At 39.3% G+C, this 17,559-nt stretch overlaps 1 protein-coding gene across 12 annotated transcripts in view; it reads left to right on the forward strand.

Moving 5' to 3' along the window:
• The window catches only part of TENM4 (teneurin transmembrane protein 4), a 1,542,144-nt gene that overhangs the window by 1,359,527 nt on the left and 165,058 nt on the right, over positions 1-17,559 (forward strand). For all 12 annotated transcript variants that reach the window (XM_064720073.1, XM_064720105.1, XM_064720113.1 and 9 more), the window contains 3 exons: positions 6,016-6,186; positions 10,954-11,168; positions 16,661-16,871. In XM_064720073.1, coding sequence (XP_064576143.1) covers positions 6,016-6,186; positions 10,954-11,168; positions 16,661-16,871 — 597 coding nt within the window. The remainder of the gene's footprint in view (positions 1-6,015; positions 6,187-10,953; positions 11,169-16,660; positions 16,872-17,559) is intronic.

Raw genomic sequence — 17,559 nt, forward strand, 5'->3', positions numbered from 1 at the left:
CAAACTTCTCCATATGGAGCCCAGTGCCAGTACAGGTGAGCTGGGGAGGGTGGGGTGGCTGTGCAGAGGTGGGCTGTGCAGCTTTTCCAAAGCTTGTGCCCTTCCCTGTGTTATTTAAGCAATTATACTGACATATACAGGCATATATTCTTACATAAATATGGATTCAAAACCTGGAGTATTCTTAGTGCAAAACAACTGGTTGAGGTTTTCAGATGAGAATCCCAAAAGACTTCTGTCTTGCCTTTATGCCCTTTACTACTGTGCTTGCTGTAAGTCCAGGCTCAGGTAGGGATCATTAATGTGTTTTGTTAAGCTTTGATTCTGAGAAAGCCTTTATTCATTGTTCAGGGCAAGATCAGTTGTTAGCTGGAAAAAAATTGCTATTTTATTCTTTCCTTTGTTTCTGTAGCAGCTTTGCCTGGGTGAGCAATCACCAGGCCAGCTGTGGTACCTGCAGGGCTTAGCCCTGAGAGGGCAGGGGAGAAGGAAGCAGCGGAGCCTGGGAGCTGCTGTGAGAATGCTTTTAACAAACACTATGGAAGCACCTGGTGGCTTCAGCTGTAGCCTTAATCCAAACATCCTAATTGATTGGTTTGGTTATTTATTACACTTAGCTTGCTGCTTTGGGCAAAGCAACAAGCTAATAAAGGGCCAGCAGTTTGTTTTTCAATTTTTTGCTGACTGGTGTGCTTTTTGGGGGTCTCTCATGCTTCAGTAAGCATGTCTTGTCTTTTCTTCTCCCTGTGATCTATCACAATCATCTGCCTCTCTCTGCTAACTCCTTCGCTCCATCAACCTGTCCTAAGAGATGTCCATTTTGTTGACCTTGTGAATTATTATCTTTGTTTGTCCTTTTTTATTCTAAATGCTGTACCACTTCTTTTGTTCACTGCTCCGCTGAGTAAGTTGTTTTGACTTTATTGTTTTGTTGTCTCATAAGCAAGTGGCAATAATACAAAGATACTCAAAAGCCTGAACGTCTTCAAAAGAAACTTGGAAAGAATGTTCCTCTTTATTGACTTAACAGTGTCTGCTGATGCTGATTATGGTGTCCACAAGTAGCTATGGAGTAGGAGTAATGAATGCAATATAAGAAAAAAATAATATGTTAAAATCAGAAGAATCATGATCCTGAATACTTGGTCCTATCAATATGAACTTTGATTTATTTGTATGATTAAATAACTCAGATGATGCTAAAGTCTTCACAAATTTTCTCTGCTAAAGTGAATCTGAGTCCTGAAAAGAACAGTCATATCACACTGGCATGGTTGAAATGCTGAATTCTGCAAAGTAATCAAACCCTGAAAGGACTGGAGTTTGATCTCTAATTTTTTTCCACCAAGAAGGCAGCCACAGGTGACTTAGGACTGAGGATAAGGGGATTTAGTCTGCCACAGAAAATTCTGTTACCCATTCAGCAAGTTTTAGGCATCTTTTGCTGGCACTTAGCTGCAGGGGAAAGGTCATGCAAGTCAAAGCTTTAAATTCAAAACATGAGCATAATGGGCCAGAGGCCCCAGATGCCTTTATATCATCTAAGTTGGTGGTGGTGAAACAGTCCAGAGAGCAAGCAGGGTTTCTCCCTGAGTATTGTTTTCATTCCAGGAGAAGGGAGACAAGGGAGTTTTCTTCTCCATGGGGAGTATAACCAAAGCTTCTGCAAAGAGCCTGTCATGGAGCTTCCTAGGCAGTGAAAGCTACATGGTATTTTACAAAAGTGTACACTTTAATGATTGTTAATTGCAGAGTGCTCTTTTAATACGTGGGGAGCCTTCAATATCTGAAAATCTATTGAGCGTCATGTTGGAGACAGAGATGGAGAAGGACATGGGGGCTTTTAGGAGGGCATTTATTCTGTGTCAGCAACATCTTGTGTCTAGCTGAGCAGGGGCGAAAGAAAGCCAGAAAAAATGTCCACAGTGGGTTCCATTGACCCAGAGACTAAGAACATCAGGAATCTGAAACTACGTTTACAGCTTTACTTCCCTCTTAGGAACATTAACACTTCAAAATATATTATAATGGTACTCATCCATGGTTACAGGGCTTTTCCATGATTATGGTCCTTAGTTGTTTGGGTTTTTTTCTGTGGGAAAGAATTTGCACAGATCAAGGTTGATTTATAAAACCTTTAAACACAACTGTGTGCAACAACAGCTTTAGACATCCCATTGAGATGTAAAGACCCAAAATATCCACTGCTATTACTACTTAACTTTTTAGCACCAGTGTGGCAGTTAGAACAAGACGAGAAATGAATCTTCCACCAGGCTGTCAATCAGACACTGCTGATATTTGGAATATAGTAATGAAATCACTTTTTCAGGTGATATTCTCATAAAATACCTGCTACAAGAGTGTGTTTCCAAAGTAAATTAGACTCTTTGTTCTTGTTTCAGGTTGACTTTTGTGGTTATAGCAGAAATTGCATGATATCTGTTTGCCATATGAAGGGGGATATTTCTAGGCTTTTATTTTGTGCTTAAGAACATCAACTCAGAAATCCTGAATAGAGCAGTAGCTCTCAGCTTTTACACTGTTTTCTGAATATTTTAAGCCACTTGATAATCAAAATGCTATTCAAATAATTCTGGTTTTCAACGTTTTGCACTTTTGTGTGCATGGTGTGCATAATTGTCATTCGCATGGCTTATCATTGGAGAACTTCTTACAGCCTTTCAATACTTTAAAAGGAGGCTTTTAAGAAAGATGTAGAGAGATGTTTTACCAAAGTTTGTAGTGACAGGGCCATAATGGTGTTAAATGAAAAGAGAATAGATTTAGATTAGATATAATTAATTGTTATTATCAGGCTGATGAGGCACTGGCACAGGTTGCCCACAGAAGTTGTGGATGCCCCATCCCTGGAAGTGTTCAAGGCCAGGTTGAATGGGGCATTGAGCAACCTGGTCTAGTGAAAGGTGTTCCTGCCCATGTTAGTGGGGTTGAAACTAGGTGGTCTTTAAGGTCCCTTCCAACCCAAACCGTTCTGTGATTCTGTGACCTATGTGATGATGAGATCAATGTACGCAAGAAGCTTTTTGCTTTAGACAAAATCTACTAGCAAAGGTCAAAATTAACATTAATACAAGTCTTTTAACTACTGTGTGATAACACAGTATCTATGTTACAGATAATTTGGTTGTATTTTTTATTTTGGGAAATTGTAAGACACTTTTCAAACATTGAGCATTGAATGATGACATGGAATGGTTGATCCACTTGCGCAAGTGGATGGATAATGTGCAGAAAAGCTGTAGCATCTTCCAGAGTGTCAGTTCTGTTGTTAAACTGAAGCAAGATGATCACTTGTTAAGACATTTCCTCTCATATATTTTAAATTAATTTTAGTGCCTGTAAAAAATGCCCACTGCACCCAAAGCAATATTGAGTTTTTCACTTTTATTTGCTTGCAGTAAATAATAATCTACAATAAAAAAATTCCTCCTAAGGAGAGAAGATGCTGCAATAGCCTTTTGGGGAAACAATGGCCTTGCAATGTGTTCCTAAAAATCCGTGTGGCACTGAGGCTGAGATGTCCAAAGGACAGAGGAAGTCAAATGGTGTTACAAAGGAAGCAAATGACTGGCTCAGTTCTGCCTAGACCAGGAATGCCCGCTGTAAGCTCATGCAGGTCATTCTAACATGAAGATGTCTGAGAGATGGAGCTGATGTTAAACACTTAGCACCAGCAGAATTTAGGCCTGACTGCTGTCTAGAAATGCCTGAGTTTGGAGGAGTGAAGAGTACAGTTTCCATTCTGCTTGGAACTACAAACATGCATGTAGCTACAAAGATCCCATGTTAAACATAGGAAGTTGTGTGCTCAGAGCATCTGAGCTGTTGAGCTCTGTAACAGCTCTGCGGCATCTGGGTAACACTCTGGCCCTTGGAAACGTCCAGCCTGGATGGAATTATAAGACAGCATCCAGTACTGAGTTTACAACAGAACTGTTGGCAGAGAGCTGCATGAAAAGCCTCTTGGAGCTTGCAACCCTGTAAGCATACAGTAAGTTAAGTGAATTAACACAAAATTGCATTTTAATGCCCAAACAAGTGAATTGAGTTAGTCCTTTAATCTACTGTAGTTCTCCTTTTCTTTTCTGTGTACTAGAAAAAAGCAGATTCCTACCTGATGAGGTTTTGTGAGGTTAATAGCTATGAAGTGCCCAGGCATTCTGATGATGAGGGCTGTATAAACACAAAGATATTATGCAAGCATAGTGATGCCAAATGCTTAGTGCAGATTTCTTGTTCATGGTCTAATTTCGTCTCTTCCCTTTCCTCCCTCTTCTCAATTTCTCTGCTGAGTATATATCCCTTTTAGATGAAAATACTTGTTCCTCTTCTTAAAGTACCCTGGTTATATTACCAGTGGTGTTGGTACCATTCCTTCTTGGTATATGTACCTGTATAAAAATGAGTGTTGAACAGGCCCTCAGGAGACATTCCTTGCTGTGCTTCCTTTCTGTGTGGGAGTTTAAGGAGTGTATTTTCTTTCCTAATGGATAAAACTGTTAACAAACACAGTCTCCATTTACATGGTAAAAAAGAATTTTGCACTCATGTTTTGTGATGTTGTAGTTGTGCAAAGACAACCTTGTTTATGTTAGTAAATGATAGGTGACATAATTGAAACTGAAGTGGAATAAATCCCGTATTTTGCTAAATTGCCTAAACATGCTGTCTTCAGAGAGCTACTCAGATTACTTTTCAGTTCTCTTGTAAAGATTGTTTCTGATGCACAGGTTTAAATAAACTAACCACTTGTCCCTAACAATGGTTGACAATCTCAGGTGTATGTTTGTGAATAAAAATAGAGTTATAGGCCATGGAAATGCTGTTTCTTTACTGGGTTTTTGTTTTGTTGGTTTTTTTGTTTTTGGTTTTTTTTTAGGGGTTTTTTTGTTGTTTATACTAAATGGCTGTGATGTTAGAGCCATTGTATAGTTTCTTGGAGAAATTATAGTGTAAAATATCAAGGCTTTCCCCTAAAAAAGAAATGTCATTCCAAATGTAGCAAATATCAAATCATTTAGCTGTGTAGAGCCTGAAGCTAAGCTGGATACTGATTGAGTATGAAGTGTTTATGTTGGGGATGGAAGAACTGATATGGTAAGCCACAAGCCACATTCTCTTGCTTTATATTTGGAAGGAGCAAGTATTAGGTGTATAAGTATATGATTTCCATACTCCTCATACATGCATTTGCTTTTTAAGTAGTTTTTCTTTTTTCCTTAACTTTACTTGTCTTCATGTAATGCCTTGAAATAGACTCACATGTGCCCTGGGTGACTTTGCATGGCCCAGAAACCTACAGAGAGCTTTGCCCTGCTATGACACAAATCTAAATGGTGATGCTTGTTTTCAGTTCTCAAGGATATATCTTTGATCTGAATAGAAGAGGCTGAGTTGTACGAAAGAATGCTCAGACATAGTTGCTCACATTTGTGATGCAGACCACAAAGGCATGTGCACAAGATGGGTCTTGAATTGCCTGTTTTTACTTGGTCTTAACCAGAAGAAGCTGTCAGAGATGTCTGTAAAGGCTTCTGTGTATAATTGATGGGTAAAAAAAAAAAGAGAACCTATGTAATACACTTGTGAATATAGCAAAACAAACCGGAGTGCAGTTCCCTAGGATTTATTGGTATGTTAAGAAATAATACTCCTTGTATTTCTGTGTTCACTTCATTGTCATCCCAGCCTTGGGAGCTTTGTGAAACACTGTGCCTGGTTATGCAGACCATGAGTCAGGAGTGGTTCTGCTGGAAGAAGCAGAGTGGATTGTTACAGGTGATGTAAATCAAGTGTAAGTGGGTGGAAAGACCTAGGGAGCTGGTATGGTAGAAGCAGCAGGGGCTGTCTAATTACATTAATCCCATTCTTGTCCTAAAGCAATGACCACTAATAAGGCACTGGAGCAAGGGTTTAGAAAGAGAAAGTGCCCCTGTAGTTCTGAAACTCTCCCAAACAGAAAAAGATGACTTTTCTCATTGCTCACCACAGCCATGCACCTGTTTGGCCTAAACTGGCACCTGCAGCCGATGGAAGGGCAGATGTATGAGATCACGGAAGACACAGCCAGCAGTTGGCCAGTGCCAACGGACGTCTCCTTATATCCTTCGGGGGGCACAGGGTTAGAGTTACCTGACAGGAAAGGCAAAGGAGCCAGTGAAGGTATGGTTGGTGTGTGTCCATGTTGTGAGTCCTCTGTCTGCCTCTAAACTCCAGCCGTCCAATCTCATGTTCCATTACCCTCAGTGCTGCCATCAGCAGGTGCTTCTCCAGTCTTTCATGTCTAGAGCTAGTAGCTGTCAGTCCTGTTTCCATATGTTTCTAAGTTTCATACCCCTCTGATGTCCACTAATGCAATAAAACTGTGTGAAACCTTCTCCACACATTCAAGGCATTCTCACAGACTACAGAAGGCCAGCATGAAAACCCTGCCTCGAGTGGTTGTTTTCATGGAAAAACATTGTCTCTTTAAATGATTCCTGGAGCACTGGATCAAGCTTTTTCTACAGAACTACAAAAATGTTTGAGTTGGACTATTTGTTGCCACTTAGCAAATGTTTTGAGGACCAAAATACTTACTGAGAGCTATTACACTGTAAGTTTTGGCATTCCAGAGTTGAGCATAGCTTTGCAAAAGTAACCAGATAAAAAGCCTAGTCTCCATAAAGTATCATGGTGTTGACAGAAATTAGAAGCAGCTTATGGGTCCTCAATGCAGCAGCACCTTACTCAGCAGCTTTACATCACTGTGTTCTTTTTTTAGAGCCACCACTGCTAAAAGTATCTGTAAGCTCTGCGAAGTCTTATCCCTCGCCAGACATAGCTGGAGAAATGAGAAATGCAAACTTTCAGAAAGCTTTTTTGTTTGTGCATTAAGCTTCTCAGTATATAATTATGAGATACCAGTAAGGTAATATTCTTGATAGTTATTTTGGTAGAAATTTTTTGCACAGGTAAGATGTATGCTAGTGTTCTTGCAACTCACTAAACTCAAACATTTCCATAGAGTTCCCTAGGCTTTGGCTGACAGCCTGTGTTTAGATGTTTAATTTAAATTAATTGCAGCGGGTTTTTCCTATAACAGTTTTTCTGTCTTTATTAGTCCAAATGAAGGCCATAATTATCTGTGTTCCTTAAAACAGTGCATTTACTGGTAACTGATGGCTGCCATCAAGTTGCTACAAGGAAAAGTCAGCTAAGCAGGTTATTCTCAGCAAACCTTACTAGACAGTACAGCAAGCTGCAGACAGCCCTGCTGTTGTACTCAAAAATACTTCACGACAGATCCTTTTCTTTTCCCCTCTAACTTGCCATATGGTTCATTTTTGAATCATCTAGCTTTGATCTGTCCATTTCCTTTTAAAAGTCAAAGTAAAATGTAGGTATTCAAAGCCGCCATCCAAGTGAAAGACCTCCACTTAATTTTATTTTAGCCATGTTTATATGTGACATGAGTAGAAGTTTTGATTGCTGCTCTGTTAAAAGAGAAATCTGGGAAGAAGCATAGTTGTGTCATGAGAAGACCCCTCAAGTTAGTGCTTTGTATAGATCTTAGGGAATCGGTAGGCTTTAGAGGAAAATACCATGTCCTGACTAAAAAGCACATCAGCACATCTTTGGTGCAGGAGTAATACTGTCCAGCCTTCAAATGCAGCTCTCTCCCCATCAGGTAACTGTGTAACTAATTCTGGGCTAGCAGTGCTGCAGGGCTTCTGTTCTAAACCAGAATGTCTGTGATTGAAATCTATTTTAAAGAGAATTGAAATATATTTGAATGTCTTCTGAATCAGAATGAAATAGGCTAGAATGTGTTAGGAGCATCCTTAGTGCTGATCTGAATGAATCATTACCAGTGTCCTGCCAGCTCTCAGTAACAGTCATCCTTTCTCATCTGTGGCTGTGCTCCAGAACAGCATTTACCTCTGTTAAGCCCAACCCCGTTTACCAAAGCCCTTAATCACATGCTTACATTTAAGCATGTAATTGACTGTAGTTGAAGTCAGAGCTGTGTGTGTTTTTAAGTGTTTTGATGGGTCATGGAACCATCCTGTGAGAAATACAGAAAGATTCAGCAAGGTCTGAAATGAAATAGTTCATTTTGATATAAAGAAATTAGGAAGAGTTGCTACGGTAACTAAAAAGTTCAAGGTAATGTGCAGAAAGAGCAAAGTAATTGACAGCCCAATTAAGAATTCAGACCTGAAGTTAATTTTAAGGAGTCAAGTATTCTGATTAAAAGCCAATTTCTGATTAGAAGCTGAAATGGCTTTTTTATTGTACTTTCTTCGTGAAGTATCCAGTCCACAGGGCCTGATCTTATTGTAGGCTGCAACTGGTGAAACAGAGAGGGATTTCAGGGGCTGAATTCAGAAGAGAGCTTCTCTTTTGACTTCTCTATCAGGACAAGCTTCAACCTCTGGCAACATGACATAACAGCTCTTAGGATATGTGCTTTTCAGACATACAACTGTCTACCAAGAGGAGACATAAACTTTGTAATTGTGTGTACAAAAAATTATTTCTGTGAGACTGTCTTTTGTAATCACAGAAGCATTTTCGTTTGCATGAGCAAGTGCTGATCTCTACAGAATACACCCTGTGCTCATTTTCTCCAGGCTCTATCTTGCATAGCAACATCTGTCATATTAAATTCTCACCTTCCCTGATTCACTCTGATGTACAATCTTTATTAATGAACAATCATGGGGTATATCAAATACTTCAGGTTTTCATCTGAATATCTAAGAATCTATAAAACATGTCAGTGGTAATCAGAAAAAATATATCATTCATTTGAACCAAAACATGTGATGTCTTTAGCTCTTCTTTAATAGAATCCTCAATCTTTTCATCTTACAACAGTGCAGTAAGAAACTTTGCATGAAGACGTTGGAGCTGTTTCTCATAATCCTGGGAGTGTGAAAATAAAATTTTAGTATGCGAAATAAATACTATCAATCCAGTTGATAAAGTAATTCCCTTCAAAATATAGCTGGTTTATTTTCCTTGTACAATTATACTCTATTAGCCCAGAAAGATTCAGAAAGAATGCCCATTTACCTAAGCTGTTTCCTGTTATCTCCTTTATTATGTACATGGACTGAAGAAAGGTAAAAGTCAGCAGATTTCCTACCTGTACTTATTTGAGAATGATGAGCAAAGATAAATGGAGATCTTATAAAATTAAGAGTAGCTTGTTTTGTATGAACATGCAGCCTTTGCATATATAAACCTTTTGTGCTGGTATGCATAGAACTTCTGCCTCAAGATAGTTCATGCCATCAAGTCCTGCTCCAGCAGTATCCTTAAGCAGTTGCTGACTTTAAATCAGGGTTTAGTGTTACTGGAGCCAAAAGTTCTGCAAGGAAAAGTTCTCCATCCTTAATAGTTAATATGCATATACTTTCTATATTGATTTTCAGAGACAGCTAACAATTTACATCTGTTTCTGGAGAGTTTGTGTTGGGATGGTATATGGAGAAATTTAAGGCAATACTATATTTAACATTATGTAATCTTAATGGAAATGTCATTTGAAATAAAATGCAGTGTTCTACCAGTTCCATTTTCAATATGGCAAGTAAATTCTGAGACTATTTGACATAAATTCAAGGTAGATGGGAAAGGACTTTTTTCCCCCATCCTCAAATGTAGGTACTGGAAGAAAAAAAAAATTCATAACGTGATTTTCGTACAAAAGAATGTATGTAGTGAGAAGTTCCCTTCTCATTTTGTTACAATTGTTTGCTCTGTGAAATGCAGAGTAGTGTGTGCTGTAATGGCATGGAGATAAGAAACAAATTTATTTGCATTTCCTAAATTAATAATTAGTCCTTGTTGGTGACATGTTGCTCTCCTTGCTAAAGCCAGAATTTTTCAGGTGATGCTACTGCATGCTTTTCCACTAGAAGTGTCCTTAATAAAGGCTGTTTGCTAAGCAGTTGCCTTCTTCATCATCCCTGTGTTCTGTGCCCAAAGCTGTGGCCACTGGTTATAGCACAGGCTGAAAAGGGAACATTCTGGCACCTGATTTTTCATTCTGCCCCTCATTCTCTAATCTTCCTTTGGGACCAGATTTTTTGAAGCAGCCATCTGCTTTGGGAGCTATAACTGCATAAATTTCCAACCTGGAATTCCTCAGGTATGTTTTTAGGGGTGCCAAGCTCCCTGCTGGCTCCCTTGGACATTATGGTGTGTCCTGATCCCATTTGAATACCCAGGCTCTCCAGCCTGGTAGTTTTAGAAACAGATGCCTCCATTTGTCTTCTGAAAGAAAATGGATAATAATAGCGTATTTTACAGATTATATTGAAACCCAATTAAAACCTTTAATGGTTCTTAAAAGATATTACTCAAGTGCAGGGTATTGTCTCCTTTTTGTATCTCAGTCCTTTTTTTTATTTGCCTTTTTTTTACTATTTCAAATACTGTTACCACTGTCAAGGATTAATTTAATGGAGAAACATTTTCCTTTCCCCACTTAGGCATCGTTCATGCTGCTGTTCCCCACCCCACCATTCCACTCTGTGGTACATCTATCTCATTCTCACTACACTTCTCTTTACTAATTTAATGATGACTTCTCCATTCCTAAACTTCTTTTAATGTAGGATATAATGTCAGATGATTTATTCTTGTCTTTGGAATGTAATTACACACTCTCTGATGTTACAGTTTAAACAAAAGGCCATTTTTCTCCAGGTTGCTCTTCCCATGCTCATGTTTTCAAACAAAACAGTTATTGAAGCCAGAAATAATCCTGCCAGTTTTTTTTCCCATAATCATATGGATTGGCTACACAAAGTACTCTGAAGACTTCAGGACACTAATAGACTGTTTCTCAAGATCAGTGTCAGAGATACCAGTATGATTAGATTACTTTCAGGATCTAAAGACTAATTCAAGAATTTTGTTCCTGTGTTTTGGCAGGAAAGCCCAGTAGTTTCTTTCCAGACGACAGTTTTATAGACTCCGGAGAAATTGATGTAGGCAGACGAGCCACACAGAAGATCCCCCCTGGTATCTTTTGGAGATCTCAGGTGTTCATCGACCACCCAGTGCATCTGAAATTCAATGTGTCTTTAGGAAAGGCTGCTCTTGTTGGCATCTATGGCAGAAAAGGACTCCCACCATCACACACACAGGTAATGGGACCTTATTTCCTTAATTAAATTATGTTTCACTTACTAAATTATGTTGTCTCAAATTGATGTTTGTATGATGCATTATTTCATCTATTTCTTTCAAGAGTTTGTTGCATGCTTGCAAAATGCCCAAGGTCATTTATCCAGAGAACGTGAATCAAGAGATAATTGAAAAAATTTACACAAATTAATCTGGTAGGCTGTAGGCAGGGGAAGAGCAGGCAGTTGCCTGAGGCAGTGGACTTCCAGAGGAGAAGGGTTTTGTGAGGCTGGTGGCCACTGAGGGTACCAGCTGGTTGCTCCAAACAGCAGAAGATACCACCTTCTCCATCCAGTGCTTTGCACAAAGGCAGCCACACTCAAACTGCATCCAAAGGAATCTTCTCTTAAGCAGATTCATATACATCAGGTCTGTCTCTCTTCCAGTCACTGCCTTTCCTGTCTCATGGTAAGGGCAGCAAGACCCCAGTTGGTCACCATTATGTGAGCAAGATTCACTTCTGTCTTCCATGTCAGAATGCCTTGAGCAACCCTTCACATGATGTATGCTGACTATCTGCTTAGACTGAGGTTTGTCAGGGCCCAGTAGTGTATAAGAAAAGAAAACCAGTTTTTTACAGAAAGCCACCAACTTAGGCAGAAATCAAGACCCAAGTTATTATTCTGTAGGACTAAAATGAAAGCAGATGTTTTTTTAAATACACCTTGATAAAAAAACATATCAAAAAATCACTTTGTGAGAAAAGCTCTTAAGAACCATCTCCCTAAGTAAGGAATTTATATTTTTTTTTCTCTCCTTTCTGTTTCAGCTTCTAAGCTGCTCTTACCCACATTAGGGTATAATACACTGGCAGTGCAAAGTGTCTTACTCCCACTTGCATCAGCAGGTTATCAAAGAATTAGCAGGTTTATGGTAGTGTATCTTGCCCTTGCCCTCTACTATTAGCTGAAAATACTAGAGATTTATAGAAATATGACACCTTTTTTTGGTTTTGAACAAACAAATATGTTTATTATGATCTCTGTGGATAATGTGGTATTTTATACATATCAAAACACCTCCCACTTATTTCTGTTAAAGAGATGTCATAAGTCCATGCTTCTCTATGTACTTTTCTGCAAAATTAAAATATATCAGTAGGGTCAGCACATCATAATTCCAGTGCCACAGTAATGGTGTTACTGCCCTTTTATAATCAGTCTCTTTTCACAGGGAGATTCAAACATTTATAATTTAAAAATCCTGTGTTAGTTTAAAAAAAATCTCAAGTCATGATTGCATAGTACTAACTTTAGATCAGAACTCTGTATTCATTTTATTTTGTTATCATCTTAAATTTTGTCATGGAACAGGAGTTATTACACAGATAAGTTCAATTGTTAAAGTAAAAAACCTAAAGTTTAACAAATAAATCTCCCTTTTTTCACGGAGTGCAGTCATTGATTTCCCAAGAAATCATAATTCCTGCAAGCAGATGTGCTCAAGTGTGGGCTCCATTGTCCATGAGGCCAGAGGTCCTGCCAGGAGCCTGTTCCAGCACAGGCTTGGGATGTGGTCACAGCCTTCCTTCAGGCATCCACTTGCTCCTGCACGGGTCTTCTCGCCAGGTTGCTTGCAGGGGGATCTCTGCTCCCCTTTGGAGCTCCACCAGGCTACAGGGGCACAGCTGCCTCAGCATGGTCTGTGCAGCAGGCTGCTGGAGAATCTCAGCTCCAGCACCTGGAGCACCTCCTGCTTCTCCTTCTGCACTCACCTTGTGTCTGTATAATTGGTCTCACTCCCCTCTTCTTTAGCTGTAGTTACTTCTGTGCAATAATTTTTTTTTTTTGCCTTCCTAAATATGTTATCAAGGAGGTGACAATTGCTAACATCACTGAGGGACTCAGCCTTGGCCAGTGGCAGGTCTGTCTTGGAGCTGGCTGGCATTGGCTCTGTCAGACACAGGGAGAGCTTCCATCAGCTTCTCAAAGCAGCCACCCCTGCAGCCCCCCCTGCTACCAAAACCTGGCCATGCAAACCCAATGCAAGGCTCAAAGTCATGGCTATCCATGCTTAAATAACAAATTATTCTAAATTCTCTTTGGGAAACATTCTCTGGCTGTGGTGATTGTTTTCTATTTTAGATTGCCAACAGCTATAGTCACTAATAAGTAGGAAGAAAATGTAAGTTCCAAATTTCTATAGTCTTAGAAATAGATCGTGCAGAAGCCCATAATAGTTTACTATTGACAAAAGGCATTTCTTCTCATTCTTCTCAACAAATCATAATAAGTTACACAATTTTGTTATGGCCTATTAGATTTAATCTTCCTAGATCAAATATTTTTTAAAACTCATTTTAATAAATCATGAATTTTAGAGATAGGTCATCACTGCTTGCAGAGGGTTTTTTTCCATTTGTACAGTTTGAATTGATTAATATGGTACTTTATCAATTATTTCCTTTCTAGCAGTAACTAATTGCCTATTAAAAATCTTTGAATGTATTAAAATGCAATAAATCCCAATCCATTTGTGGGTCAGTTAGTATTTACAACTAGTAACTAGTAGCTTGGTGAAAGTCATCAACACATGCAGCAGCATCTTGCTAATATTTATTAGAAAAACCTTTTGTTTTTGGCAGAAAGCCCCAAGTATAACCCAGACTGAAGTAGAACAGCAGCAGCTCACTGTACCTGAGTGCCTTGAAATTGTTTTCATCTCACTACATCTAATATATAGCAGGAAGTGGATGCTTGTAAGCACAATCCACAGGATATTTCTTAGATGTCTGCTTTACAATGAGGCAGGTTGCATCCTAAAAGTGTCTCTTTGCTTGCAATCCAGTGATTCTAGAAAACTAATTCAAGCTGTCATGGAGATAGCAGCACTCAGTGAAGTGAACTTTACCTATGGTTTCTTGAATTCTGTTTTAAAAGTCGAGTCAAGCTCGTTCCATCCTGCTCCAAAATGAATGTGAAAATACTTTGGGTTTTCTCTTACTGGTTTTACCTTCTCCAGTTTGCTTGTTCCTTATTCAAACTCAAACTCTGTTGAGACATTCCCAGCACCCAGACACCACAATGATGTCCTCTGTCACTGCCCTGCTCAGCTGTGTCAGGCATGGTCACACTGAGACCTGAGGAGGCATCAGCCTAGGCAGGAGTTTATGCTCAGAGTGGCTACAGAGACCTGAGTCCCAAAGTGTCTTTCAAACCAGCCACTTGCCAGTATCCTCTTAAATCCTTCTGTATTCATAGAATCATAGAATATGCTGAGTAGGAAGTGACCTATGGGGATCATTGAGTCCAACTTCTGGCCTTGCACAGGAGACCCCAAGATGTGCCTGAGAGCGTTGTCCCTACACTTCTGTGACAACTTCCCTGAGGAGCCTGTTCAGTGTTCAGCCACACTATGAGTGAAAAAACTTTTCCTGATATCCAACCTTAATCTCTCCTGACTCAGCTTCAGGCAGCTTCCTCAATTCCTGTCCCTGGTCACCACAGACAAGTAAGAGATCAGTGTCTGCCCCTGCACTTGCCCTCAGTGAGGCAGTTGCAGACTGGGATGAGGTTTGCCCTCAGTCTCCTGTTCTGCAGGCTGAACAGACCAATGACCTCAGCCACTCCTCGTGCAGCTTCCCCTCCAGAGCTTCACCATCCTCATGGCCCTCCTTTGGATGCTGTCTAAGAGCTCAATGCTTTTCTTATATTGTGGCACCAAAAACAGACCCCTGGACTCGAGGTGGGGCTGCCCCAGTGCAGAGCAGAGTGGGACAATCCCCTCCCCTGCCCAGCCGGCAGTGCTGTGCCCGATGTCCCCCAGGGCACAGTTGAAACAGAAATGCACATTTTTAATTGCGAGTGTTTAGAATTTATACTTGCTTGTATTGTTAGATTTTAGATTGTATATTTTTATAACTTATATATATATATATATGTGTCATATTTTTCCTAAACTGAAACTCTGTCTCTAGCAAAGCTAACTTGTATAGACCCCCAAAAAGAATGACCTTTGCAGTATGGCAGCTTTTACAATCTCAAAAAGACATTTCAGCACCAAATTTGTGATCTGTATACTGAAATGCAGCCAAAAGAAAATAGAAGTTAAAGCAAGAATCAAAAATAATTTCCTCTAAATAAATGATAAAAAATACATAATTAAAATAAGCTAGGGATGAATTTTGTCATTTTTTATGCGAGCTATGTCATACATAGCTTATTGCTCAAAATGTTCTTGGAAATAAACACTTCTTTTTTTAACTTAGTAGTTTAACTTTTTTTTTAACATTTCCTACATAGGAAAGAACATGTCATCAAGTCCTTATCTTGGTTGACTTTGAAGACCGTACCAGACAACTTAATAACAAGCACCCAAATTTTGTTACAGTAAAGTGAAAAGGGATAAGCAGCCTAAATATTGATGCCACAGTCAACTAACACTCAGCAGCCATTCAGTGCAGCAACGTTTATGGATTCAGAAATAGGTGGTGTTGTTTCTTTCTGCCTGTTTTTCTTCTCCCTTCCAAAAAAAACCTCACAAACTTACCTGTTCATTTCAATGAGAGAGGCAAAACCAAGTGAAGTCAGGGAACAGAAAAGCTAAATAGTGCCTCAACTGTTGGATTCTGCTTGCAAGGTGTCCTGGTCATCTAACCACATGATACAAGTCAGATTAGATAAGGTTCATTTAACATTTGTGATGTCTGCTAGGCTTATATCTGCCTCATCCCATTAGTATACTACCAGACAAAATACAATTATTGTAGAAAATCAGTGGAAGGTTATTTAAATAGGGGACTAAAGGGAGTTGCAATACTAGTATTAATGCAAAGCAGTTGTTCAGTTAAAGTTACCTTTGCAAAAAGTAAATGCATCTTTTTGAAGAAAATACCTAGACCCACTCCTTAAATGAGACTTTTCTATATTATCTCTTTTCCATCTTCATTTTTTTATGATCTTTTAAACACCTTTCCTTTAACCACTTTTTCCACTTTTTTGTTTTAAGATGAAATCCTTGTTGGCTAAGCAAAATACTTCTGCAAAACCTCTACCAGAGTTCACTTTAAAATATTTTTTACTTCTCCCTTGGTGACCCCTAGCAACTCCGGCAAACAACCCAGTTGGGCTAGATATATTTTTCTGTCTTATTTTCCATATTAGCCAAGACATAAAAAAGATAACAAATAAGCTGCTTAGTGTCATATTTACAGTGCAGTTGAGGCATGATCTCATGATTTCCTGCCTATATTTCTACATAATGAGAACATCTCAGTAAGGCAAATATGCTGCAAGTCACCTTCTAAACAAAGATGATTTCAAGATTTATATAATTACAGGAAAATATGTTCAAATACTAGCTATTTCCAAAGTGGTTACCTGCAGGTAGTCCAGGAAAGTACTTGAGTTACCAGAGCAAATCCTTTTTATGATGCTTCTCCAGACCCAGAATAAGAGATTAAGCTTGAGGATACCTGATAAACACACAAACATCACTCCCTCTTATGTTTCAGTTTGACTTTGTCGAGCTCCTTGATGGAAGACGTCTGCTGACCCAGGAGGCAAGAAGCTTGGAAGGACCTCAGCGGCAGCACAGAGCTTTTGTGCCCTTGGCCAGCCACGAGACAGGATTTATCCAGTATTTAGATTCAGGAATATGGCATTTAGCCTTCTACAATGATGGCAAGGAATCGGAAGTGGTTTCTTTCCTTACTACTGCTATTGGTAAGGATTTCCTCTATTATTCCTAAACTCCTAAGTACGCCTTGGGGCCAGGTATTAACGCACTTACTCAAATTGCATGATGGCTTTGTGTGGTTTTGGAGAAAATGCTTGGAGGGGGTTGTATGTAGCAATATGCTGAGCACTGTTAGACCCTAAATGTTGAGTAAGTATTTTGTAGGTCTTTTAAGTAACTATAATCATAACAAGATTCTGCACAGTGCCAAACATGGATTACAAGCTAGAAAATCCTTGCTTTATTTTCTTACTTTGATTTTCCTTTTATTTAGTTGGCTTTTGTTGGTTTTGCTTGATTTTTTGTTTGTTTGGTAGTTTTTTTTCTCTTTCTGTAGCAGAGGTGGAGGAGTGATTGAAGAACAGAGAGTAGCAGCATTCCCCAGTTCTGTGTGACAGACAGTTCTGCCATTGAACACCATTAAAATCACTCAAGCTGGAGTTCAGGCAGAGCACTGAGGTTAAAACTCCAATAAAGGGCACTGTAAGCCTTGGCAGTAGCAACCACAGAAACAGGAATCCGTGTTTCTCCTTGCTAACAGAAGGAAGCTGATATTGCTTAAGAAGAACAAATTAACTAAATAGGTCTTCTGATTTCTCTGGCAGTAAAATGCCCTGTCAGTTCCGCTCACAGGCATGGATTTGCTGCTGTCCAAGAAGGAAAAGATGCTGCCAG

The sequence above is a fragment of the Zonotrichia leucophrys genome, chromosome 1 (assembly GCF_028769735.1).
Source record: "Zonotrichia leucophrys gambelii isolate GWCS_2022_RI chromosome 1, RI_Zleu_2.0, whole genome shotgun sequence".
NCBI classification, from domain to species: Eukaryota; Metazoa; Chordata; class Aves; order Passeriformes; family Passerellidae; genus Zonotrichia; species Zonotrichia leucophrys.